Source organism: Rhincodon typus, chromosome 5 (assembly GCF_021869965.1).
Source record: "Rhincodon typus isolate 14 chromosome 5, sRhiTyp1.1, whole genome shotgun sequence".
Lineage (NCBI taxonomy): Eukaryota > Metazoa > Chordata > Chondrichthyes > Orectolobiformes > Rhincodontidae > Rhincodon > Rhincodon typus.
In genome coordinates, this window is record NC_063336.1 from 63,584,846 (window position 1) to 63,605,906 (window position 21,061).

Here is a 21,061-nt window from a genome sequence, read left to right on the forward strand (position 1 = left end):
TTCTGAAGAAAGGTCTAGACCCGAAACGTCAGCTTTCCTGCTCCTCTGATGCTGCTTGGCCTGCTGTGTTCATCCAGCTGTACACCTTGTTATAACATACAACACTTTGTTCCTGCAATGACATCTTATAAGCCCAAGAATAGCTTTATGAAAACCATTTTATTACAGGTACTTCCACCTTTCTAACATCATTTGACTTTGCCCCTGTTTGAGCTCGTTTGCTGCTGACTCCTCCACTCATGCCTTTGTTACCTCTACACTTTTACTATTCCATCACTCTCCTGCCTGGTCTCCCATACTCTGCTCTCTGTAAACTTGATGTTATCCACATCTCCCTGCTGCCAGTGTCTTAACGCCTAGCAAGTCCCATTCCCTGTCACCCTATATTTGCTGACCTAAGTTAATTCACTGAGTCAAGCAATGACTTGATTTTAAAATTTTCAACCTTGTTTTCAAATCCTCCATGGCCTCCCCACTCTCTCTTTCCAAAATCTCTTGCAGACCCAAAACACTCAGACCTCTGCATTCCTCTACTTAAGGTATCTTTAGCATCCTGGATTTTAATTGCTGTAATGCTAATGGCTGTGCCTCCATTTGCCTAAATTTAGGAATACCGTCCATAAATTTCTTCTCCACCTCACTACCTTTATGATCAAGGTTTTGGGCATCTGACCTAATATTGTTATATGTGGCTCGGTACCTTAATTTTCTTTGGATGTTCTATTACATTTGAGGAGTTTTATAAACGTCAGTTGCTTTTCTGATTTCCCTCACCTGGCCTTTCAAATCCTCACTTTCTGTTGCCCATTCAAGTACGAAAGAATGTTTTACATTGATATCTTCACAGCAAACTCATTCAGCTTCTTCACTTGGCATTCTTTCTCTCCTGAGTTCACTGCCTCTTCTCCCTTTTAATATCACCCTCTGTCTAAGTTTCACATCTTTTCATGTCAAATCCCTCGACTCTGCCGTCTCGTGGTATCACAACTCCCAACAAACCAGTTACAGAGGTCCTTTCTTATCACTTTCCTGTATAGCACTACACCCATGTCCCCTTACTACTTCCCGTTCCCTATCCTATTTCTTTCTGTATGCACCGTTGGGAAAAAAATCTCTCAATTGTTTACAACTGCACTTTCAAACTGTCTTCTTTTCACCACAACGTTCCTGCAATTACCAATCTACTCAGTTCCACTTCTAATGCTGCAGTTCCCACCAAAACCATTTTTTTTCTCTGTTTGCCCTTTTTGGTATGGTTCTCATTCTGGCTCCCTTAATTCTACAAGGGCAGACTTGAATGTTTAAGACAAATAGTTTCAGTTAATTGCCATCACATCTGGCTGGATCACTTAAAGCACAATCAGGATCTATTGTCATCTTCAAAAACTGCTCGCTATTCCAGGAGTACTGAAGCACAAACATAATAACTATGAACAGGAGTAGACAATTCAGCCTCTCGAGCCTGCTCACCTGTTCAATTCAATCATGGCTGATCTCACCATTGCCTCAACTCCACATTCCTGCCCACTCATCATAACCCTTGAAACCACTACTAATTAAAAATATGTCCATCTCCTCCTAAAATTTATTCACTTTTCCAGCATGTACAGATTCATGACCCTTTGAGAGAAGTAATTCCTCATTATTTCTGTTTTAAATCTTCTACTCCAAATCTAAAACTATGATTTCTTGTTATAAATTCCCCAGAAGGGGAAACATCTGCTGTACGTCTACTTTGTTAATCACTTCTTAATATCTTTGTTAAAATTTTTTTTCTCAAAAGTAAACCCTTTTGTTTTACTGCACTGCAAGCTGTCTTTCTTGAACTTATCTCCCCATCTCCAACAGCTATGAGAAATTCACGAACTTCTTGGTCAGAAAGATCTGAGACCATCTGATTAACTGCTTTTAGCATTTCTCCCCCTTCCCCTAGCCCACCACCCAAAATTCTCTAGGTTTATCCTGCAACTATTAGCGATTGTGTTTCCTTCTTTAGTTTCTCTCCCAAATCCCCTCATTCATTGTCTGAGGTCATCTGGCCACTTCCTACTTACTAAATTCTATTCCCACCAAACTGCTGGCCACATAACTTCCCTTTCTGGCTCCAAAGTGAACAGGTATTGATTGTAACTCTCTCTGCATATCCTGTTCCTCTCTCCTCTGAATCTGACATCATCACAGCTGCCTTGATCCCAACGACCTTGCAAATATCTCCAATCTATCTTTCCACTCCAAAGACCTTTGAATGTATTGTTGTGTCATAAATCCATTTTCATCTGAAGTCATTTGTTAATCTCTTGAGTTGGTTTTCTGCCCTGCCTCATTACCAAAATTGCTTATATCAATGTCACAAGTGACATCCTTTGATAGTGACAAAGGCAAACATTTCTCTGCAATCTTTTTGACCGCTGTAGTTTTTGACCGTATTCAACATCATCTTCCTGCAATGTCTCTCTAAAATTGTCCACCTGGTTGGGACTGCTTTCAACTAAATCAATTTCACTTCCCCTGTCATAGACTAAGAATGACCTGTAATGGCTTCCCTTCCTGCTCCCTCCCTTTGAGAGCACCTTCAAAACCATGATCTCTAACACCTAGAAAGGCAAGGGGAGTATGGGGATATCATAACCTCCCTGATTCCTTAAAGTCACATGCCATCCTAACTTGAAAATATATTTTACCATTATCACTGGGTTAGATTTCTGAAACTCCTTGAACAACAGAGCTGGTTTATATTTGAAATCATGACCCTTGGCTAAGTGCGGCAATGTTTTTGGAGGGCTTTTGCCAAGAGTCTGAGTGAGATTTCCTGCTCTATCTTGCCGAACTTAGCTCATTAACTACCTTCACCACCTTATGGTGTTCCTTTCATCTGATTCTAGTTCCCCCTTTTAAAAATCATCCCCCAATGAACAGAGATTCAATCTGATAAAGGTGATTAGTCAAAGAAAATGAAGAACTGTAAATGTGGAAGATCTGAAACAAAAACAGAAATTGCTGGAGAAATTCAGCAAGTCTGGCAGCATCTGTGGAGAGAAAGCAGAGCTATCATTTTGAATCCAGTAACCCTCCTTCAGAATTAGTAATTGGTCATCCTGAGAGTAGAACTCTTAGTTTTCTCAATTCTTAGAGGCTTTGAGGCTCACGGTGAGATCTGTGCTTTCTGTCAGCAAGTTCCAGTCCTGAGTTGTTCTCATTTGTAATTGTTTCGGCGGAATTACCAAGAATTTCTCTCCTGTCCCTGCAGAAAAGTGATGTCGGGTGAACTGAGAAGAATGGAAAACAATTCTGCTTAAGAATTGTGGTTGATGATTATACCACAGTTTGGAACATAAGAATAGGAGTAGGACTTTGAGCCCACTGACCAGTGGTTTATCGGCTATCATAGCTAATCTTCTACCTCAATACCACTTTCTCTACTGTTTATACATTCCTGAATATTGTTAGTCTCCACAAATGTATTGATTTTTGTTTTGGCCACGCTGAATGATTGAGCTGCCACAGGTCTCTTGGGTAGAGAGTTCCAAAGTGAAGAAATTCCTTCCCATCTCAGTCTTTAAATGGCCTACCCCTTATCCTGAGATGTTGTGCCTTCGTTCTTGAGTCACCAGCCAGGGGAAACATCCCATCTACATCCATCCTATCATGTGCTGTAATAATTTTACAAGCTTAGATGAGACCACCTCTTATTTTTCTGAAACTGTCGGGAATCTGGACCCACCTTCCCCACACATCCCAGGGAATAATCTTGTAAGCATCTCTGTATAACAAGTTTATTCTTCCTTGAATAAGGAGACCAAAACTGTACACAATATTCTCTAGGTGTGGCCTCACAATGGATCTATGCAACTGCAGCAAGATACATTTACTTTGGCACTCAAATTCCCTTGACATAAATGCCACTGTGCTAGTTGCCTGCCTAATTGTTTACTACACCTGCCTTCTGGCTTTTAGTGATTCATGGATAGCCAGAACCCTTTGTTTTTTTTTTGAAATATTGCAATTAGTCCCCGCATTCAAATCATTTATTTAAATTGTGAATAGTTATGGACCTAGCACTGAGCCTTGTGTTACCCCACTCATAACAACCTGTCATCCTGGGAACAATACTGTTTTCTGTAAATTAACCAGCTCTCAATCCATAGAGTCATGTAGCATGGAAACAGAGCCTTCGATCCAACCAGTCTATGCTGAACATGTTCCCAAACTAAACTAGTCCCACTTGCCTGTCCTTGGCCCATATCTCTCCAAACACTTCTCTCTCATGTGCTTAGCTAAATGTCTTTTAACTGTTTTAACTGAACCTGCATCCGTCACTTCCGCTGGATGTTCATTCCACATGTGAACCACTGTGTCATGTCTTTAAATCTTTCTCCTCTCACCTTTTAAAAAATATGCCCCTTACTTTTGAACTCCCCCACCCTAAGGAAAAGGTCTTTGCTATTCACCTTATCTATGCCTCTCATATACTGACCTCTCATCCTTTTTCCCAATATAATGGCATAATGCTCATTCTCCAATAGTATAAAATCTTCACTTGAAATTTATGATTGAATCTATTTTTTTCCAGTACATTCCAGATCATGGGAGGCAAACAATCAAGAGCAAATTCATCCCCATTTTTGGGAGATAGGCAGATTCGTGATGAAATTTTCTCAAATCGGATGTTTTCAAGTCTATTTTTGATCATTTCAGGCAGACTCGTGGGTCCATCAGTGTTAAAAGTGTGAGAGAACCAGTCTGTGATTAGAGGAGAAGCTTTGAAGACAAGTGGCTACAGCAAGCACATCGCTGACTGTAGTGGTTGTAACAAGGTCAGCCAGCCAGACCTCGTGGGATATGCGTTCCCTGACTGGAGCTATAATCTGGTCCAACCAGGGAGCCCTGGCTGATAGATAAAAAGGGGAGTGTCAGAGATGCTGACACTCGGGTAGCTAACTCAGAATGAGGCAGTACTAAGTCAAGGGCTGTTCACGTGTAAGTAAAGGGTGACTTGCTGATGGATACCAGCCTCTGTGGAGTTATTTTACTGACATTGGTGTCAGCGTGGCTCAGGATCTTGCAGGTGGCTGAGCGCAGCTCCAGGAATGGGAGTCACTGTGTGGTGATATGCTGTCTGTTATGTGTTCAGGAAGGTGGGAGGAATAGTGGAAGCTATATGTGGTGGGGGGAGAGGAGGAGTGGGAGGAAAGGAGGAGACTACTGTGGGTGGGGCAAGTGGACATTAGGTGCTTGCAAGAGATGTGGGCAAAGGAGGCTGCAAGTGGTGGGTGAATATAGGGGGAGGAATTGATTGGGGTGAGGTGGAAAGAAGTAGGCTCCTGGTGAGAGAGAGGGCACAAGGAGGTGACTGCTAGAGGAGTGGGAGTGGACGAGAAGGTGCTTGCTCGAGTCTATAGGTGAAAGGCTGGAAAAGCACAGCAAGTCAGACAGCATCTGAAGAGCAGGAAAGTCGACGTTTCTGGCCCGAAATGTTGACTTTTCTGCCTGTTGAATGCAGTCTGATCTGCTGTGTTTTCCCCACCTCTCAACTATAGACTCTGGCTTCCAGCATCTGCAGTCCTTATTGTCTCCGAGTTGCCTGCTAGAGCCAGGCAGAAAGAAGGATGCTGCCAGGGAAGGAGATTGGAGCAGATAAGGCTGCAAGGGGACTTAGAAGGAGAAATCTAGAAAAGCGAGGCAGAGGAAGATGTTGCAAAGGAGAGAGAACAGTTTTAAAATGGTCAATGGTGAATAGTGAATTACCCAAAGTCAAACTTTGGTGAGATGGATCAGAAACTGGCTTAATTTTAGGGCACAAAAAGAGTAGTGGTAGATGGTTGTCCAAGTGACTGGAGGCCAGTGTCCAGTACTAAGACCCGTATTGTTTGTGAAAGGGGTGGAGGAATGTGCTGCAAGTCTGCAGATGACACCAAGATTGATGGGGTGGTTAATAGTGAAGAAGATATTTGTAGGTTACAGGAAGATATAGATGGGTTGGTCAGATGGGCAGAGCAGTGGCAGATGGTATTTAACCCTGATAAATGTGAGGTGATGCTCTTTGGAAGAAGTAACAAGATAAGTGAGTATTTAATGAATGGCAGGACACTGAGTAGCTCAGAAGAACAGAGGGATCTTGAGGTGATTATTCACAGATCCCTGAAGTTAGCAGAGCATGTCAATAGGATAGTTAAGAAATCATATAGAACACTTGCTTTCATCAGTTGTGGCATAGAGTATAAGAGCAAGGAGGTAATGTTGGAATTGTACAGAGTGTTGGTCAGGCCACAGCTGGAGTACTGTGTGCAGTTCTGGTCACCTCCCTACATGAAGGATGTGATAGCACTAGTGAGGGGTAGAGAGAAGGTCACCAGGATGTTAAAAACAAAAACAGAAATTACTGGAAAAGCTCAGCAGGTCTAGTGGCACACAGTCATAGAGCTATACAGCATGGAAACAGACCCTTTGCTCAAACTCATCTATGCCAACCAGATATCCTAAATAAATCTAGTCCCTTTTTTCAGCATTTGGCTCATATCCTTCTAAACCCTTCCTTATCATATACCCACCCAGATTCCTTTTAAATGTTGTAATTGTATCAGTCTCCTCCACCTCCTCTGGCTGGACATTCCATACATGCACCACCCTCTGTGTGAAAAGGTTGCTCCTTAGATCCTTTTTAAATCTTTCTCCTCTCACCTTAAACCTATGCCTTCTAGTTTTGGACCCCCCCCCCCCCCAGTCGGGGGAAAAGACCTTTATCTATTTACCCTATCCATGGCCTTCATGATTTTATTCAACCTCAAAAAGGCCACCTCTCAGCCTCTCCCGCTCCATGGAAAATAGCCCCAGCCTATTCAACCTGTCCGACTAGCTCAAACCTTCCAACCCTGACAACATCCTTTTTAAATCTTTTGTAGTTTCTCAACACCCTTCCTATCGCAGGGAGGCCAGAATTGCACTAAGTATTCCAAATGTGGCCTAACCAATATCCTGTACAGCCATAACATGACCTCCCAACTCCTATACTTAAAAGCACTGACCAATAAAGACAAGCATACCAAGCACCTTCTTCACTATCCTATCTACCTGAGATTCCACTTTCAAGGAACTATGAACCTGCACTGTAAGGTCGCTTTGTTCAGCAACACCCATCAGGACCTTAGCATTAAGTGTATAAGTCCTGCCCTGATTTGCCTTTCCAAAATGCAGCACTTCATATTTATCTAAATTAAACTCCATATGCCACTCCTTAGCCCATTGGCCCATCTGATTAAGATCCCATTGTACTCTGCGGTAACCTTCTTCACTGTCCACTGCAACTTCACTTTTGGTGTCATCTGCAAACTTACTAACCATTCCTCCTATGTTCGCATTCAAATTATTTATATAAATGAAGAAAAGCAGCGGACCCAGCATCAATCCTTTGTGTACGCCGCTGGTCACAGGCCTCCAGTCTGAAAACCAACCCTCCACTACTGCCCTCTGTCTTCTAACCTTGAGCCAGTTCTGTATTGAAATGGCTAGTTCTCCCTGCATTACATGTGATCTAACTTTGCTAACCCATGTACCATGAATAACCTTGTCGAACGCCTAACTGATGTCCATGTAGATCAAGTCCACAGCTCTGCCCTCATCAATCCTCTTCATTTACTTCTTCAAAAACTCAATCAAGTTAGTGAGACACAATTTCCCACACAGAAAACCATGTTGACTATCCCTAATCAGTCCTTGCCTTTCCAAATGCATGTAAATCCTGTCCCTTGGGATCCCCGCCAACAACTTGCCCACCTCTGATGTCGGCATCTGGGGAGAGAAATCAGAGTTGACATTTTGAGTCCAGTGACCCTTCCTCAGAACTTCTGTTCTCTTTCTCTGTTCTAAGGGTCACTGGATCTGAAACGTCAACTCTGATTTCTCTCCCCAGATGCTGCCAGACCTGCTGAGCTTTTCCAGCAATTTCTGTTTTTGTTTCTTATTTCCAGCATCCGCAGTCCTTTCATTTTTCACCAAAGTGTTGCCTGAGATGGTGAAATTGAGCTGTAAGGAGAGACTAGATAGGCTTTGATTGTTTTCTTTTCAGCAGAGAAGGCTGAGGAGGAACATGATTGAGGTGTATAAGATTGAGGAGTAAGGACAGAGTGAATAGAGAGCAGCTGTACCCCTTGCTTGAGGGGTCAATCATGAGGGAACACCGTTTTAGGATATGGGACAAGAAATTCAGAGGGGATTTGAGAAAAATACTTTTTCACTCAGGGTGGTGGGAATCTGGAATGCACTGCCTGGGTAGATAGAGTGCCTGGGTAGATAGAGGGGGCCGGAAACTTTGCAACCTTTTAAAAAATATTTTGATGAGCACTTGAAGTATCATAACATTCATGGATATGGGACCAGTGCAGGAAATTGGGATTAGCACGCCTTTATGGTAGATATTGCCGGTGCAGACTCATTCGGCCGTAGGGCCTTTTCTGCACTGTGACTTTATGATTATTACTATGAAAACACTGAAATCATGAATTCCATGTAATGAATGTGAAAGCTGTAGCTTCGACGTGTATAGATTATAAGAACATAAGGACTAGCAGCAGGTGTAGACTATTCAGCTGGAACCTGCTCCACCATTTGAGATGATGATGGTTGATCTCATCTCTGCCTCAATTCCACTTTCCTGCCCACTCCCCATAACCGTTGAACCCATTACTATTTTAAAAATCTTACCATCTTCTCCTTAAATTTACTCAATGTCCCAAAATTCCTTGCACTCTGGGTAGTGAATTCTAGAGATTCTCGACCCTTTGACAGAGAAGTAATTTTTCCTAATATCGATTTTTAAATCTGTTCCTCCTTATCCTAGATTTGTTCTAGATTTCCCCAGATGAAGAAACATCCTTTCTACATCACTTTGTGAATCCCATTTAACATCTTATGTAGCTCAATTAGATCGCTCCTCATTTTTATAAACCCTAGAGAGTATAGGCCTGAACTGTTCAATCTCTTCACAAGACATAATCTTCAGCTCTGGAATCAATATAGTAAACCTCCTGAACTACCTCCAATGCAACTACATCCCCCCTCAAATAAAGAGCTAAGGACCTGGATGAAATTGCATGAGAAGCTGTATGCACTGCAGCAGTAACACTAGAATGAGGATGCTTACATACATACCTGTAACTACAAGTTGTAGTCTGAGCTGTTAAATAAACCTGCAAGGTATTTTCTCGAGGGGAGCAGACAGAGAATGGTGGTGGAGGATTGCTTTTCAGACTGGAGGCTTGTGACGAAAAAAAACACTACATAACCTGGATTCATTGCCAACAGTGTAAGAAATTAAACAATCATCACTTCAGTTGAGATCTGAGATACAGTAAATAGAGTAGTAACTGCCTGCTCAAAAGTTCCAGCTTTGTCTTTAAGTGACGGAAATGCATTCGCTGTGATCTTACCAGTTGTGAAAGTCATGACTTTTATGTAGATTTGTCTGTCAGTTATTTAAGTAAGACTACTAACTTATGCCTGTTATGTTTTATGTATATATAAAAACAGGTAAATTAAGTGCAGGAGTTTTGTAGGATGTGACTGGATAATTGATAATGGAGAAGAGGGAAATGGCAGATAATTTAAATCCATATTTGTGCATCTGTCTTAATGGTGGCTGACATTGTAAATATCCCAAAGGCATTAGATAAGCAAAGTGTTAGTAGGAGGAAAGATTTTGTAATGGTCTGTATAAAGAAGGTCAAAGTATTTGATGCACTAATTAGACTGTAGGCAGACAAGTTGCCAGGATCTGCATCCAAGGGTTTTAAAGGAAGTGGCTGCAGAGGTGGTGGGGGCATTGGTCAAAAATATTCCAAAACTTTGGATTCCAGGAGGGTACCAGTAGATTGGAAAACCTCTAATATGACAGACCTGTTCCAGATGGGAGGGAAAGGCAAAGCAGGAAATTTTAGGCCAGTTATGTAACATATATAATCGGAAAAAAACTCTAGAATCATGTAGGAAACCTTAATCCACTCAGACAGAATTTTGTGAAATGTGTGAAAGGAGAATCATAGAGTCAGAGAATCGTACAAAATAGACCCTTCAGTCCAACTCGCCCATGCCGACCAAGTTTCCCAAACTAAACTAGTCCCATTTGCCTGCATTTGGCCATCTAAACCTTTCCTATTCATTTACCTGTCCAAATTTCTTTTAAATATTCTACCTGTACCTGCATCTACCATTTCCTCTGGTAGTTCATCCATATACTCACCAACCACTGTGTGAAAAAGTTGCCCTTCGGGTCCCTTTTAAATCTTATCCCTCTCACCTTAAATCTGTGCCCTCTAGCTTTGAAGTCCCCCTAGCCTGGGGAAAAGACCGTTGCTATTCATCTTATCTGTGCCCCTCATGATTTTATAAGCCTCTTTAAGGTCACTCCTCAACCTCCTATGCTCCAGTGAAAAAAGACCAGCAGCTTCTCTCTTTGCTTTTTTAAAATATTGTAACCTGTAATACAACTTGTGTTTTTGAGGATATAAGAAGCAGACGTGATTACTGGGAGCCAGTTGATGTAGTGTAGTTGAATTTCCAGAAGACATTTGATAAAGTGCCTCTTAGTGAAATTTGAAGTCAAAAAAATCTGGGATTGGAAGCTGCTCTGATGGTGACCATCTAACCACAATTAATTGTTGTGAGAGATAATCTGGCTCACTACTGTCCTTCCTAAAGGAAAGAAATCTGCTGTCCTTACCTGGTCTGGCCTACAATGACTTCAGACCCACAGCAATGTGGTTGACTCTGAACTGCCTTCTTTACAATTATCAGGGCAATAAATGCTGCCCTAACCAGCGGTGTTCATGTGACAATTAATTTTACAAAAGATTCTTGCATAAGATAGGAGCTCACAATATTGAGGTTAATATATATTGGCATGTATTGAGGATTGGTTCATACGGAAGACAGACATAGGTCTTTTCCAGGTTGAAGCACATAACAGATGGAGTGCCTCAAGGATCTACTTACAAACTTACTCGATTTTTTTGAAAGTTAACAGGCTTAATGAAGATAATGCTGTTAATGATTAAATGGGTTTCCAGAAAGTATTTGATACAGTGTGCGATGATACTATGGCTTTAAGAGGTGTATTTTGTCCTTTTTTATTAATGAAGAAAAGGGAAGAGCGGTCATCTCCAAAGCCAATAAAGTAAACAGCTTGTGTGGCCTTGGGTTTTTTTTGAAGTTGGAACAATAGAAGCAGCCTGAATGGGTGGGGTCATGCTTCCGCAGAATAAGAATTTTTATGTTTAGCATGCATTCAGGAGCAATTGCTGTGGTCTTGAAGTTGTGGAAGCTGTTTTTCCTTCCTGTATTACATCTAAAAGCTGGGGGTTCTCTTCTTGCTGCTAGAATTACATATGAGACAATCGATTTTACTGAATTTGTCTTCGCCAAGTGTGTGTTTATAGGATGCTATTGTATTCGACCAGTTACTGTTTTGTAGTTAAATCATCTGTTACCCTGCTAAGTGTTCCAATAAAGTTATTGCAATTTTTTTGTTTTATTTTAACTATTGTGCATGAATAAAGTAAAGTATATTTGCTTCAAGACTAGTAGTTTGACCAGTCAAATTGCATCTGGAAGACCATGCCTGGCATTTGCCTTTAAAATACGAAAAAGTTAGGGTCTAGGTTACCTTATTCATATATTTTGAGAGGGTTTGGTCTGGTCCATAACAAGTACCACACAACAGACTTGAAGAAAGTTCTGTGTCATGGTATAAAAGAAACAATAGCAACAAGGGTACAGAATTATTTGCATGATATAAAACAGGGTAATGGTTAATGGATTTTTTTTAGGTTAAAGGAAGGTTTGCAGTCGAGATCCCCAGGAGTCTGCATTGGGACCCTTGCTTTTCCTAATATATATTACTGATCTGGATCTTGGTGTGCAGGGGACAATTTCAACATTTGCAGATGACACAAAACTTGGAAAAATTGTAAATTGTGAGGAGGACAGTGTGGAACTCCAAAAGGATATTGACAAATTGGTGGAGTGAGCAGATAGGCGGCAGATGAGATTCAATGTGTAAAAATGTGAGTTGATCTACTTTTAGTAGAAAGAATATTGAAGGACTATACAAAATAGGGAGTACAATTCTAAGGAGAGTGCAGGAGCAGAGGGGCTTGGATGTATATGTGTACAGATAATAGAAGGTGGTAGGACAGGTGGAGAAGTATAACTAATAAAGGCATAAAGTGTTATCTGCTTTATTAATAAGGGTATTGAGTTCAAGAGTAAGGAGATGATGTTAAACTTGTATAAGATACTTGTTGGACCTCGACTGGTGTACTGTTTACAGTTCTGGCTAATGTTATAGGAAAGATGTGAATGCATTGGAGTGAGTGCAGAAGTGATTTACAAGAATACTTCCAGGAATTAGAAACTTCAGCAATGAGGATAGATTGAAGAAGTTGGAACTGTTCTTCTTCAACAGAAGAAGGCTGAAAAGAGATCTGATAGAAGTTTTCAAAGTAATGAGTGGGGGCTGGATAAAGCAGATAGATGAAAACTGTTCCCACTCATAAAAGGAACAAGAATAAGGGGGCATAGATTTAAAGTGATGTGCAAAAGATGCAAAGGTGATGTGAGAAAAAGACTTGTTCATGTAACGAGTAGTTAGGGTATGAAATGCGCTGCCTTGAACTGTGGAGTTAGGTTCAATTGAGGCATTCAAGAGGGCATTGGATGGAAATAATATGCCAAAATATGGCAGGTTAAAAAACAGGAAATGGGCACTAGATATTGACGCTCATTTTAAGAGCTGGTGCAAGTGTGATGGGCTGAATGGCCTCTGAGCAGTAACAGTTCTTTGATTCTATGAAATGAGTTTAGAGAGTGAACACGTAAAGTTTAATGTATGGAAGTGTGAGCTCATGTATTTTGGTCAGAAGAATCAAAAGCCAGACTGTTATTTAAATGAGAGAGACTCCAAACAAAGTGCAGCACATAGGGGTCTGAGTGTTCTTGTGCTTGAAACACCAAAACTCAGTAAGCAGGTGCAGCAAGTAATTAAGAAGGCAAATTCAATTTTGGATGTTGGAGTTTAAAAATAGATAAGCCCTGTTACAACTGTACAGAGTGTTTGTGAGGCTGCACTTGGGGCCCTGTTTACAATTTTCATCCCCAAATTTAAGAAAAGATATACTGGCATTGGATGCTGTTCGAAAGAGATTCATTTGGCTGATTCCTGGGATGCAGGAGTTGACTTATCACACACAGTTAAATAGGTTAGGCCTTTCATCATTAGAGCTTAGAAGAAAGGGATGTGATCTTAGGGCGGCACGTTGGCACAGTGGTTAGCACTGCTGCCTCACAGAGCCAGGGACCCGGGTTCGATTCTACCGCCGGGCGACTTCCTGTGTGGAATTTGCACATTCTCCCCGTGTCTGTGTGGGTTTCCTCCGAGTGCTCCAGTTTCCTCCCACAGTCCAAAGATGTGCAGGCTAGGTGGATTGGCCACGCTATAGTGCCCATAGTTTTCAGGGATGTGGAGCTTAGGTGGGTTATAGGGGGATGGGTCGGTGTGGACTTGTTGGGCCAAAGGGCCTGTTTCCACACTGTAGGGATTCTATGATCTATGATCTTTTTGAAGCATGCAGGATTCTGAGTGAGCTTAACAGGGTAGATGTTGAGAAGATGTTTCTACCAGTGGGGGAGTTATGAACTGGGGGACACAATTACAGGATAAGGTGTCATTCATTTAAAACTGAAACGTGAAAGAATTTCTTTTCTGAAGGCAGTAAATGTCTGGAATTCTCTACCCCAGAATTTGGAGACTAGATTAGTGAAAGAGGAGATGGATTTTGAAGTATTGAGGAGTTGAGGACTATGAGTAGCAGGCACTACAGGCAATTTGATGCTTGGGACAAAGAGCCCTTAAAACAGATTTCGTAGATTGGCAGACAGGCTTGATGAGACAAATGTTCTCATTTAAAATCTGTGGTATCATAGAAATTAATGTTTTCCTCTGATTTTCAATTTTACGTTTAATGGGGAGCTGATAATTCAGAATGTCGATGAATTCCTCTAAATTCTGCTTCTGTGAGAGCTCAAGTACACCATATGTCAACTCAAATGTGGAAGGTATTGTTACTGCATGACTTCATTGTAGCGCGCTCAGAGGGAACTTACTAAAACCACCCCAAAGATGAGGGATTATGAGAACCTGAAGTTACTCCCCCGAGAGCAAAGGAGCCTGGGGGTTTGGTGGAGGTGTATCAAGTTATGAAGGGTTTTAACGGAATAAAATGGGAACCGTTTCCAATGGCCAAAAGGTCAATAATCAAACGACGCTGATTTAACTTCATTTGAAGTGCTAGCAAAAGAACCAGCCCGTTGGAAGGACTGAATGGATTTCTCTTCAAAAGAACTGGTATAGACTCGAGAGCTGACTGGCTGCTCTCTGTACTGCACTTGTTGATTCTATTTACCCAAAACACATTGCAAATGTGCTTGGCCAGACCTGTCGATAGTTAAGGTCATGGATAACGGCAGGTATGTGGAAATAGGAGAAGTAACAGGGCCCATGATTTCATTTCCTGGCTCTGCTCCAAGTTGTGATGACTTATTCTGTGCTATTTTCTTTCAAAGAAAACTCATCTCCCCCTCGAATAGTTTGAAAAATAATGGTGAGCATTGAATAACTCTTTGATCCTGTCAAAGAGACAGAAATAAATTTTGCTCTTGGGTACATGTAATTCAGTGTGACTTGTTCAATTGTGCAGTGATCACATCAAAGATGACTGCTATAATTGCAAAAAAAGTAACTTTTTTTTTTGCCAGTGTGACCGTGGTTTGCCCAAAACAAGTCATCACATTTGATTGAATTTGACACCTTGTTAACTTGAATAATACTATAAACAATCCATATTAACTGTTTAAGCAACGTGGAAGGGAGACTTGTGCTCGCCTTTCAATCTACTAACATCTGACATGAATTCAGAAAGAATAGTCCTTAAATTCTTTGATGATACTTCTGCCTCATTTCTTGGAGTTTCCACCAATTTCCTGGTAGGACTCCTGTGAATTTTATATTTACAATTTTATTACATATAGCAACCAGAATTTCTCAATGACGTGTTTTGCAGACACGAAGAAACCCATCACTGTTTAAGAGCTTCTAGAAACTTGTACTTGTGATTTTTGTACATGGAAGTACAGACAAGTGAATATCTTATTTAGGCTTAGGGAGTTAAAAATGTTATGCAGGGATAGTGCTGGAACTTAACCAGCTAAAACAATAAAACTTTTCAGCATAGCATACCAAGCAATTCTGCCGAATATTGCTCCACGCACCACAAAACTCTTAAGTCCCTACAATGACTGATGTCCATTTGCCTTCCTGTCTCTCAAATATGCCACTGTGGTTCAGGTGCAGAGAGGAATCAATAGGATTATCCCGACATTCACTCTTCCCTACTCCCAATAATGAACAAATGAGACTTCTGCTCCAGGTTGTGTTTCACCAAGTTTTTGTACAGATGAGACAAGCGTTTCACATTTCACATTGTGTATCCTTCAACTCATGCCACAGGAGATCTTCTAGTTTCACATGTAATGGCTGCAGTACGGTAGAGCAATCATGCTAGAGAAACTAATTGAAATGTTCGTTAAAGGCATTTGAAATAATGTGCTCACCACTTGGTCGCATGTATATTATTTGGTTAGTTTAACTCCATAAATTAGTATGATATCCATTAGGTCCTTGACATCTCTTTAATCAGTTCCCTCTCAGCTATGTATTATTATATAAAGTACATGCTGATCAAAGTAGAGGAGAATTGTATGGCGAATGGACACTTAACATAGGCTCTGATATTTCTGTGAGATTCTTGTCGACACTTTGTATTCCATTGTTTTGATGTGCACATGGTATACGAAGTGCAAATGTAACTTTTTATTTTTCAGTTGTTTTGTTGCCTTGGACACTTTTGGCGCAGGTAGTAATTTATTAGTTGGTGACTTTTAAGAAATGCACTTTTCCCTTTCATCAACAATTGTCATCTACATTCAAGTCCAACAGAAATTTTCTTCAGTTTGTGTGCAGTCACTAGGATCAAACACTGAATCTTTAAACTGTAGCAGGATTCTAAAACATGAGATTACAAATTTGTCTTCATGACTTTCCCTGCAAGATCTCAACAGGTTCACCATTACCTTTTTGCATTTAAAAATTAGTTATACAATCAATTGTTTTCAATTTGCAGTTGGTTATTAGTAAGTAAAATGGTTCAACGTCACCCAGTTACTGCATCATTCGTAATTGTTGAGTTTTTGTCAACTGATAATGTAGTTGTGGATAATGATAAGTTAAAATGTTTGATACGTTAGCAGATAAAATTTATAAGTAGACCTGACATTTTGCTTTGTTCTTCAAGTAGTGTTACATAAATTGAACACTTTATATCTGTGACACTCTGGATGGATTTGAAATTGCATTGTTTTTAAGTGATGGACTTAAAATTGGGGTAGTTAAAAAGAATGATTGACTTGTGAACTGTGCTTGAATTTGTAGTAATCCATGTGTTCAAGTGATCAGGTTTTCGGAAGTAAACTAGTTTAGTTCCCAAAAACCAGAAGTTAACACTGCCTCCTGCAGTGCCACAACGATGCCACCCGAAGGTTGCAGGAACAGCAACTCATATTCCGCTTGGGAACCCTGCAGCCCAGTGGTATCAATGTGGATTTCACACGCTTCAAAATCTCCCCTCCCCCTACCGCATCCCAAAACCAGTCCGGCTCGTCCCCGCCTCCCTAACCTGTTCTTCCTCCCACCTATCCCCTCCTCCCACCTCAAGCCGCACCCCCATCTCCTACCGACTAACCTCATCCCGCCCCCTTGACCTGTCCGTCCTCCCTGGACTGACCTATCCCCTCCCTAACTCCCCACCTACACTCACCTTTACTGGCCCCATCCCCGCCTCTTCGACCAGTTTGTTTCCTCTCCACCTATCCTCTCCTCTATCCATCTTCTATCCGCCTCCCACTCTCTCCCTATTTATTTCAGAACCCCCTTCCCCCTCCCCCTTTTCTGATGAAGGGTCTAGGCCCGAAACGTCAGCCTTTCTGCTCCTATGATGCTGCTTGGCCTGCTGTGTTCATCCAGCCCTGCACCTTGTTGTCTCGGATTCTCCAGCATCTGCAGTTCCTACTATCTCCGGTAAAATTACATTGCCTCATTTTTGCAAGATTATAGATGTATTTAAGATTTTAAATCTACATTTTGATTAGAAACTCAGAGCCCCACCAGAAGCTATGCAAATGTTTGCCAAAAATTACTTTGCCTCTGAATTTGCATGCAGTCACTATGTACTTGATTGGTTTACTAAATTGTCTGGATCGCTAGTGTGCAGATCAGATTAATGTGCTTGGTATGGTGTTTAATCCCTGTTCCGGCTGTTGTAGACTTGATGTCTGTCCCATCGCCCTACTACTAGTAAAGCATACTTTGTTGTGGTTCGGTGAATAGGGTCATAGGACCTGGGAACAAGAGTGAGCCATTTCACCCTTTTGTGAATAATTGTCAAGAACCAACCTTTGGCCAGAGAACCTGAGAATATAAAATGTCAAAGGCAATGAAGGAAAAATCAGAAATGTGGTGGAATTGAATCTTCAATTAATAACTGTATGTTAATGCTGCAATGCACTGTGCAAATGTGTTATCAGTTACTAAATGTTTTTAGACTTTTATTATGAATTGTTCATGTGATGCACCGAAATATTACAGCTTTATTAATATATGTTCATATAAATCCTGGAAGAAGTATATTCTTTGTGTTGGTCAAGAAATAAGACCAGTATCTCAAACTATTGTTTCCTCTGCATTCCAGTGGCCTATCTGTATTCTTCATTTTCTCCCAGCCCATTTAGTGATCTTTGAGCTGTTTTTCTACTGGTACAGATGTGTACCAACTTCATGGAGGTGCCTGTGACCCTGTGGTCAGTGAATGGAAACACTGTTGTGCCAATTCTTGCTGCAGTGAAGTTTCTCTTGCATGCTGTCTCTGTCGCGTGCTCTCGCTCTCTCTCACTCACGTACGCAAATACATGGACTTAAAAATCTGTGCCTCACTTCTCCATTATTGAAGAGGCTAGATTAAGATGTTTCCAAGGGAATTTTCAAAGCAACACTGCAAACTGGCTGTCTGTATAATCCTAAATCTAAGCAGCAGTTTTTGAACTCACTCAGTATATCACTAAACTTGCCATCGCAAACCAATCCTGCTGGCTTCCTGTCTTCTCTTCTGTATAATCCATTGGTTTTAAAATTCTCATCCTTGTTTTTAAATTCATCTACTGCTTCACCCCTCAAATGTCAGTTATATCCTCCAGTCCCAGAAATCTGAGATATCTACACTCCCTATACTGAGGTTCCCAGCAAGTCAAGTGCCAGTCTTCACCCAATTTGATTTACGTGATGTCAAGAAATAACTGAAAGCACTGGACACAGCAGAGCCTATTGGTCCTTAGCAAACTGGCAGTAGTACTGAAGAATTGTGCTGCAGAACTAGCTGCACCCTGCCAAACTATTCCTTCACTGTTGCTGGTTTAAAATCTTGGAAAACCTTCCTTGACAGCATTATGGGTGTGCCTACACCCAGTGGACCACAATGGTTCAAGAAGGCAGGTCGCCACCATCCTCTCGAGCAATTGGGGATGGACAACAAATGCTGGCTCTGTAAGCGATGAATGAAATTTTATTAAAAAGCCTTATAAATCCCTATCAATAGGGATCTATTCCTTCGAGTTATACTGAACACATTGGAAGATGGACTATAGCTTTTGGACGTTAATCATCTCAGCTTCAGGAATCCAGTGGTTCCACAGTGTCGATACCTTCTAATCTAGAGATGTTATAACACACTGGATCAGGTGGAACTTGACCCAGGCTTCCTGGCTCAGGAGTAGGGACTTTGCCACTGTACCACAAGAGCCCTAGTTCCTCAGAGTCGATATTTTCTAATCAACCTGTTCAGAGATGTTGTTATGCACTTTGAAGCAGGCGGGACTTGAACCTGTGTCTCCAGGCTCAACAGAGTCTTAGTTCCTCAAGGTAAGGTGAGAGCTCCAACCACCTTCAGCTGCTTCATCAATGAACCTCCCTCTATCATAAAGTCAGAAATGGGTACAATCTTTGATGATTGCAGTCTTTGGTATGATTTATGATTGCCAAGATAATGAAGCATTCCATGAAATCTGCAGCTAGACTTTGATAACAGCCAGGCTTAGAATGATGAGTGGCAAGTAACATTCACAGCATGTGTCTATATCCAACATGGCCGAATACAACCATCTCCCTCTGATCTTCACAGAATGTTAGCAACCACGTCAACTTTGTAAAATACTCCACCATCAACATCCCTGTGGATCTGAACTTTAACTGAAGTAAGCACATAAATACAGTGGTTACAAGATTGAAGGCTTAGAATTCAGCTGCAAGTGACTGGGCTCCTGGTTTCCCCAAAGCCTATCCACCATCAATGTTAGGAGGTGGTTGAATACTCCTAATGTCCTTGGATGAATGTAGCTCCAACAACGCTCGAAGCTTGACACCATTAGGACAAACGAAGCCCAGTTGATTGGCACCATATTAACAAACATTCACCCCCTCCACCACTGATGCTCAGGAGCAATAGTGTATACCATCTACAAGATACAATAGTGAAACCTAGCTAGGGTCATTCACTGAGACCTTCCAAATTCACAAATTCAACACTACCATCTGCAACTTTTCCTCTGAGCCACACCCTGTCATGACATCCAGAAATATGTTGCCTTCCCTTCCCTGCCATTGAGTCAAAGTTCCTTGACCTCCCTTCCTGACAGCACTTTAGGTGTACCTCCACCAGATGGAGCAGCAGTTTAAAAAGCCAGATCTAAGTTATTTAGGGATGGGCAGCAGTTGCTGGCCATTCTGTTGACATGAAAGAATTTTTAAAAAGTTCTTTACTCTGGTCTTTTTAACATTTATAATTTTATTTGGTATACGATTGACTTCAGCTGCAATTCCCTCCCTAAATCTCCTGCCCTCTTCCTTCTTTTAACAAACTTCAAGGCTACGAGCCATAAACATGGCATATGGATCCTGGATCAACACAAATAAAGCATTTCCAACCAATTCATGTAAAATGCTATAGTCTTTCCCAACCATAGTCGCACTCTCTTATTAGAGAGAGATAAACAACTGGTGGTGGTTTAGCCTGAGGGTCATTGTGCCTCAGGCAAGGGGAGAGGTTGAGAATGAGAGTCTTCATGGAGATCTCAGCTGGTGTGGGAATTTTTCCCACACTGTTGGTGTTGCTCTGTGTCACGAACCAGCTGTCTAACCAACTGAGCTAACTGACCACCCACCCCATTTATATATATTAGATAACTAAACAGATTTTCCTTCAGAAATATACCTATTGAAGAAAAATGAGAATTGCAGTTTTATCATTAAATTGTTTTGGTGCATTGTGAATGGTCAAATTAATTAAGTTTTCAGAACACAAATAATGTAAAATCTACTATTGCTATTGAAATGATTGCAAACTTATGATCAATGCTATTAACACTACAAAATTATTTACCTTTTGCAGGGAATTAAGAAATTTTCTCCAGAACTCTATAAAAATTTTGAAGATCATTATTTGGGTGATGAGATTGTGACTTGTCTACATCTTTGCTCAATGCTGAAGAAGAAACAACCAAATGGTTATTATCACTGTGAGACATCGGTTCCTGTGGGTAAGTGTAAAGCAATACATTGAACCTGCATGGAGTTCAAAATTGATTTACCATACTTTACATGATCTTTACCATTGCACAATGGCATAAAGAACAAAAGTCTCGCTGTTACTTACTTTCATGCTCCCCACTTGCTCTCTCCCTCTTTGCCTGTCTCTTTCTTTGACTCACTCCCCTACTGTTACTCTTTCTCTTGACCCTTTTCTGCTTTCTCTCGCCTCCACCTGCTCCCTCTTTCTCGCCTCCACCTGCTCCCTCTTTCTCGCCTCCACCTGCTCCCTCTTTCTCGCCTCCACCTGCTCCCTCTTTCTCGCCT

The 21,061-nt window shown here is 41.2% G+C and overlaps 1 protein-coding gene across 1 annotated transcript in view; it reads left to right on the forward strand.

The window, feature by feature from the left end:
- LOC109933514 overlaps positions 1 to 21,061 on the forward strand; it is a 60,823-nt gene that overhangs the window by 39,081 nt on the left and 681 nt on the right. The window contains exon 7 of the mRNA XM_048597044.1: positions 20,598 to 20,745. Within this exon, the coding sequence (XP_048453001.1) occupies positions 20,598 to 20,745 (148 nt within the window). The remainder of the gene's footprint in view (positions 1 to 20,597; positions 20,746 to 21,061) is intronic.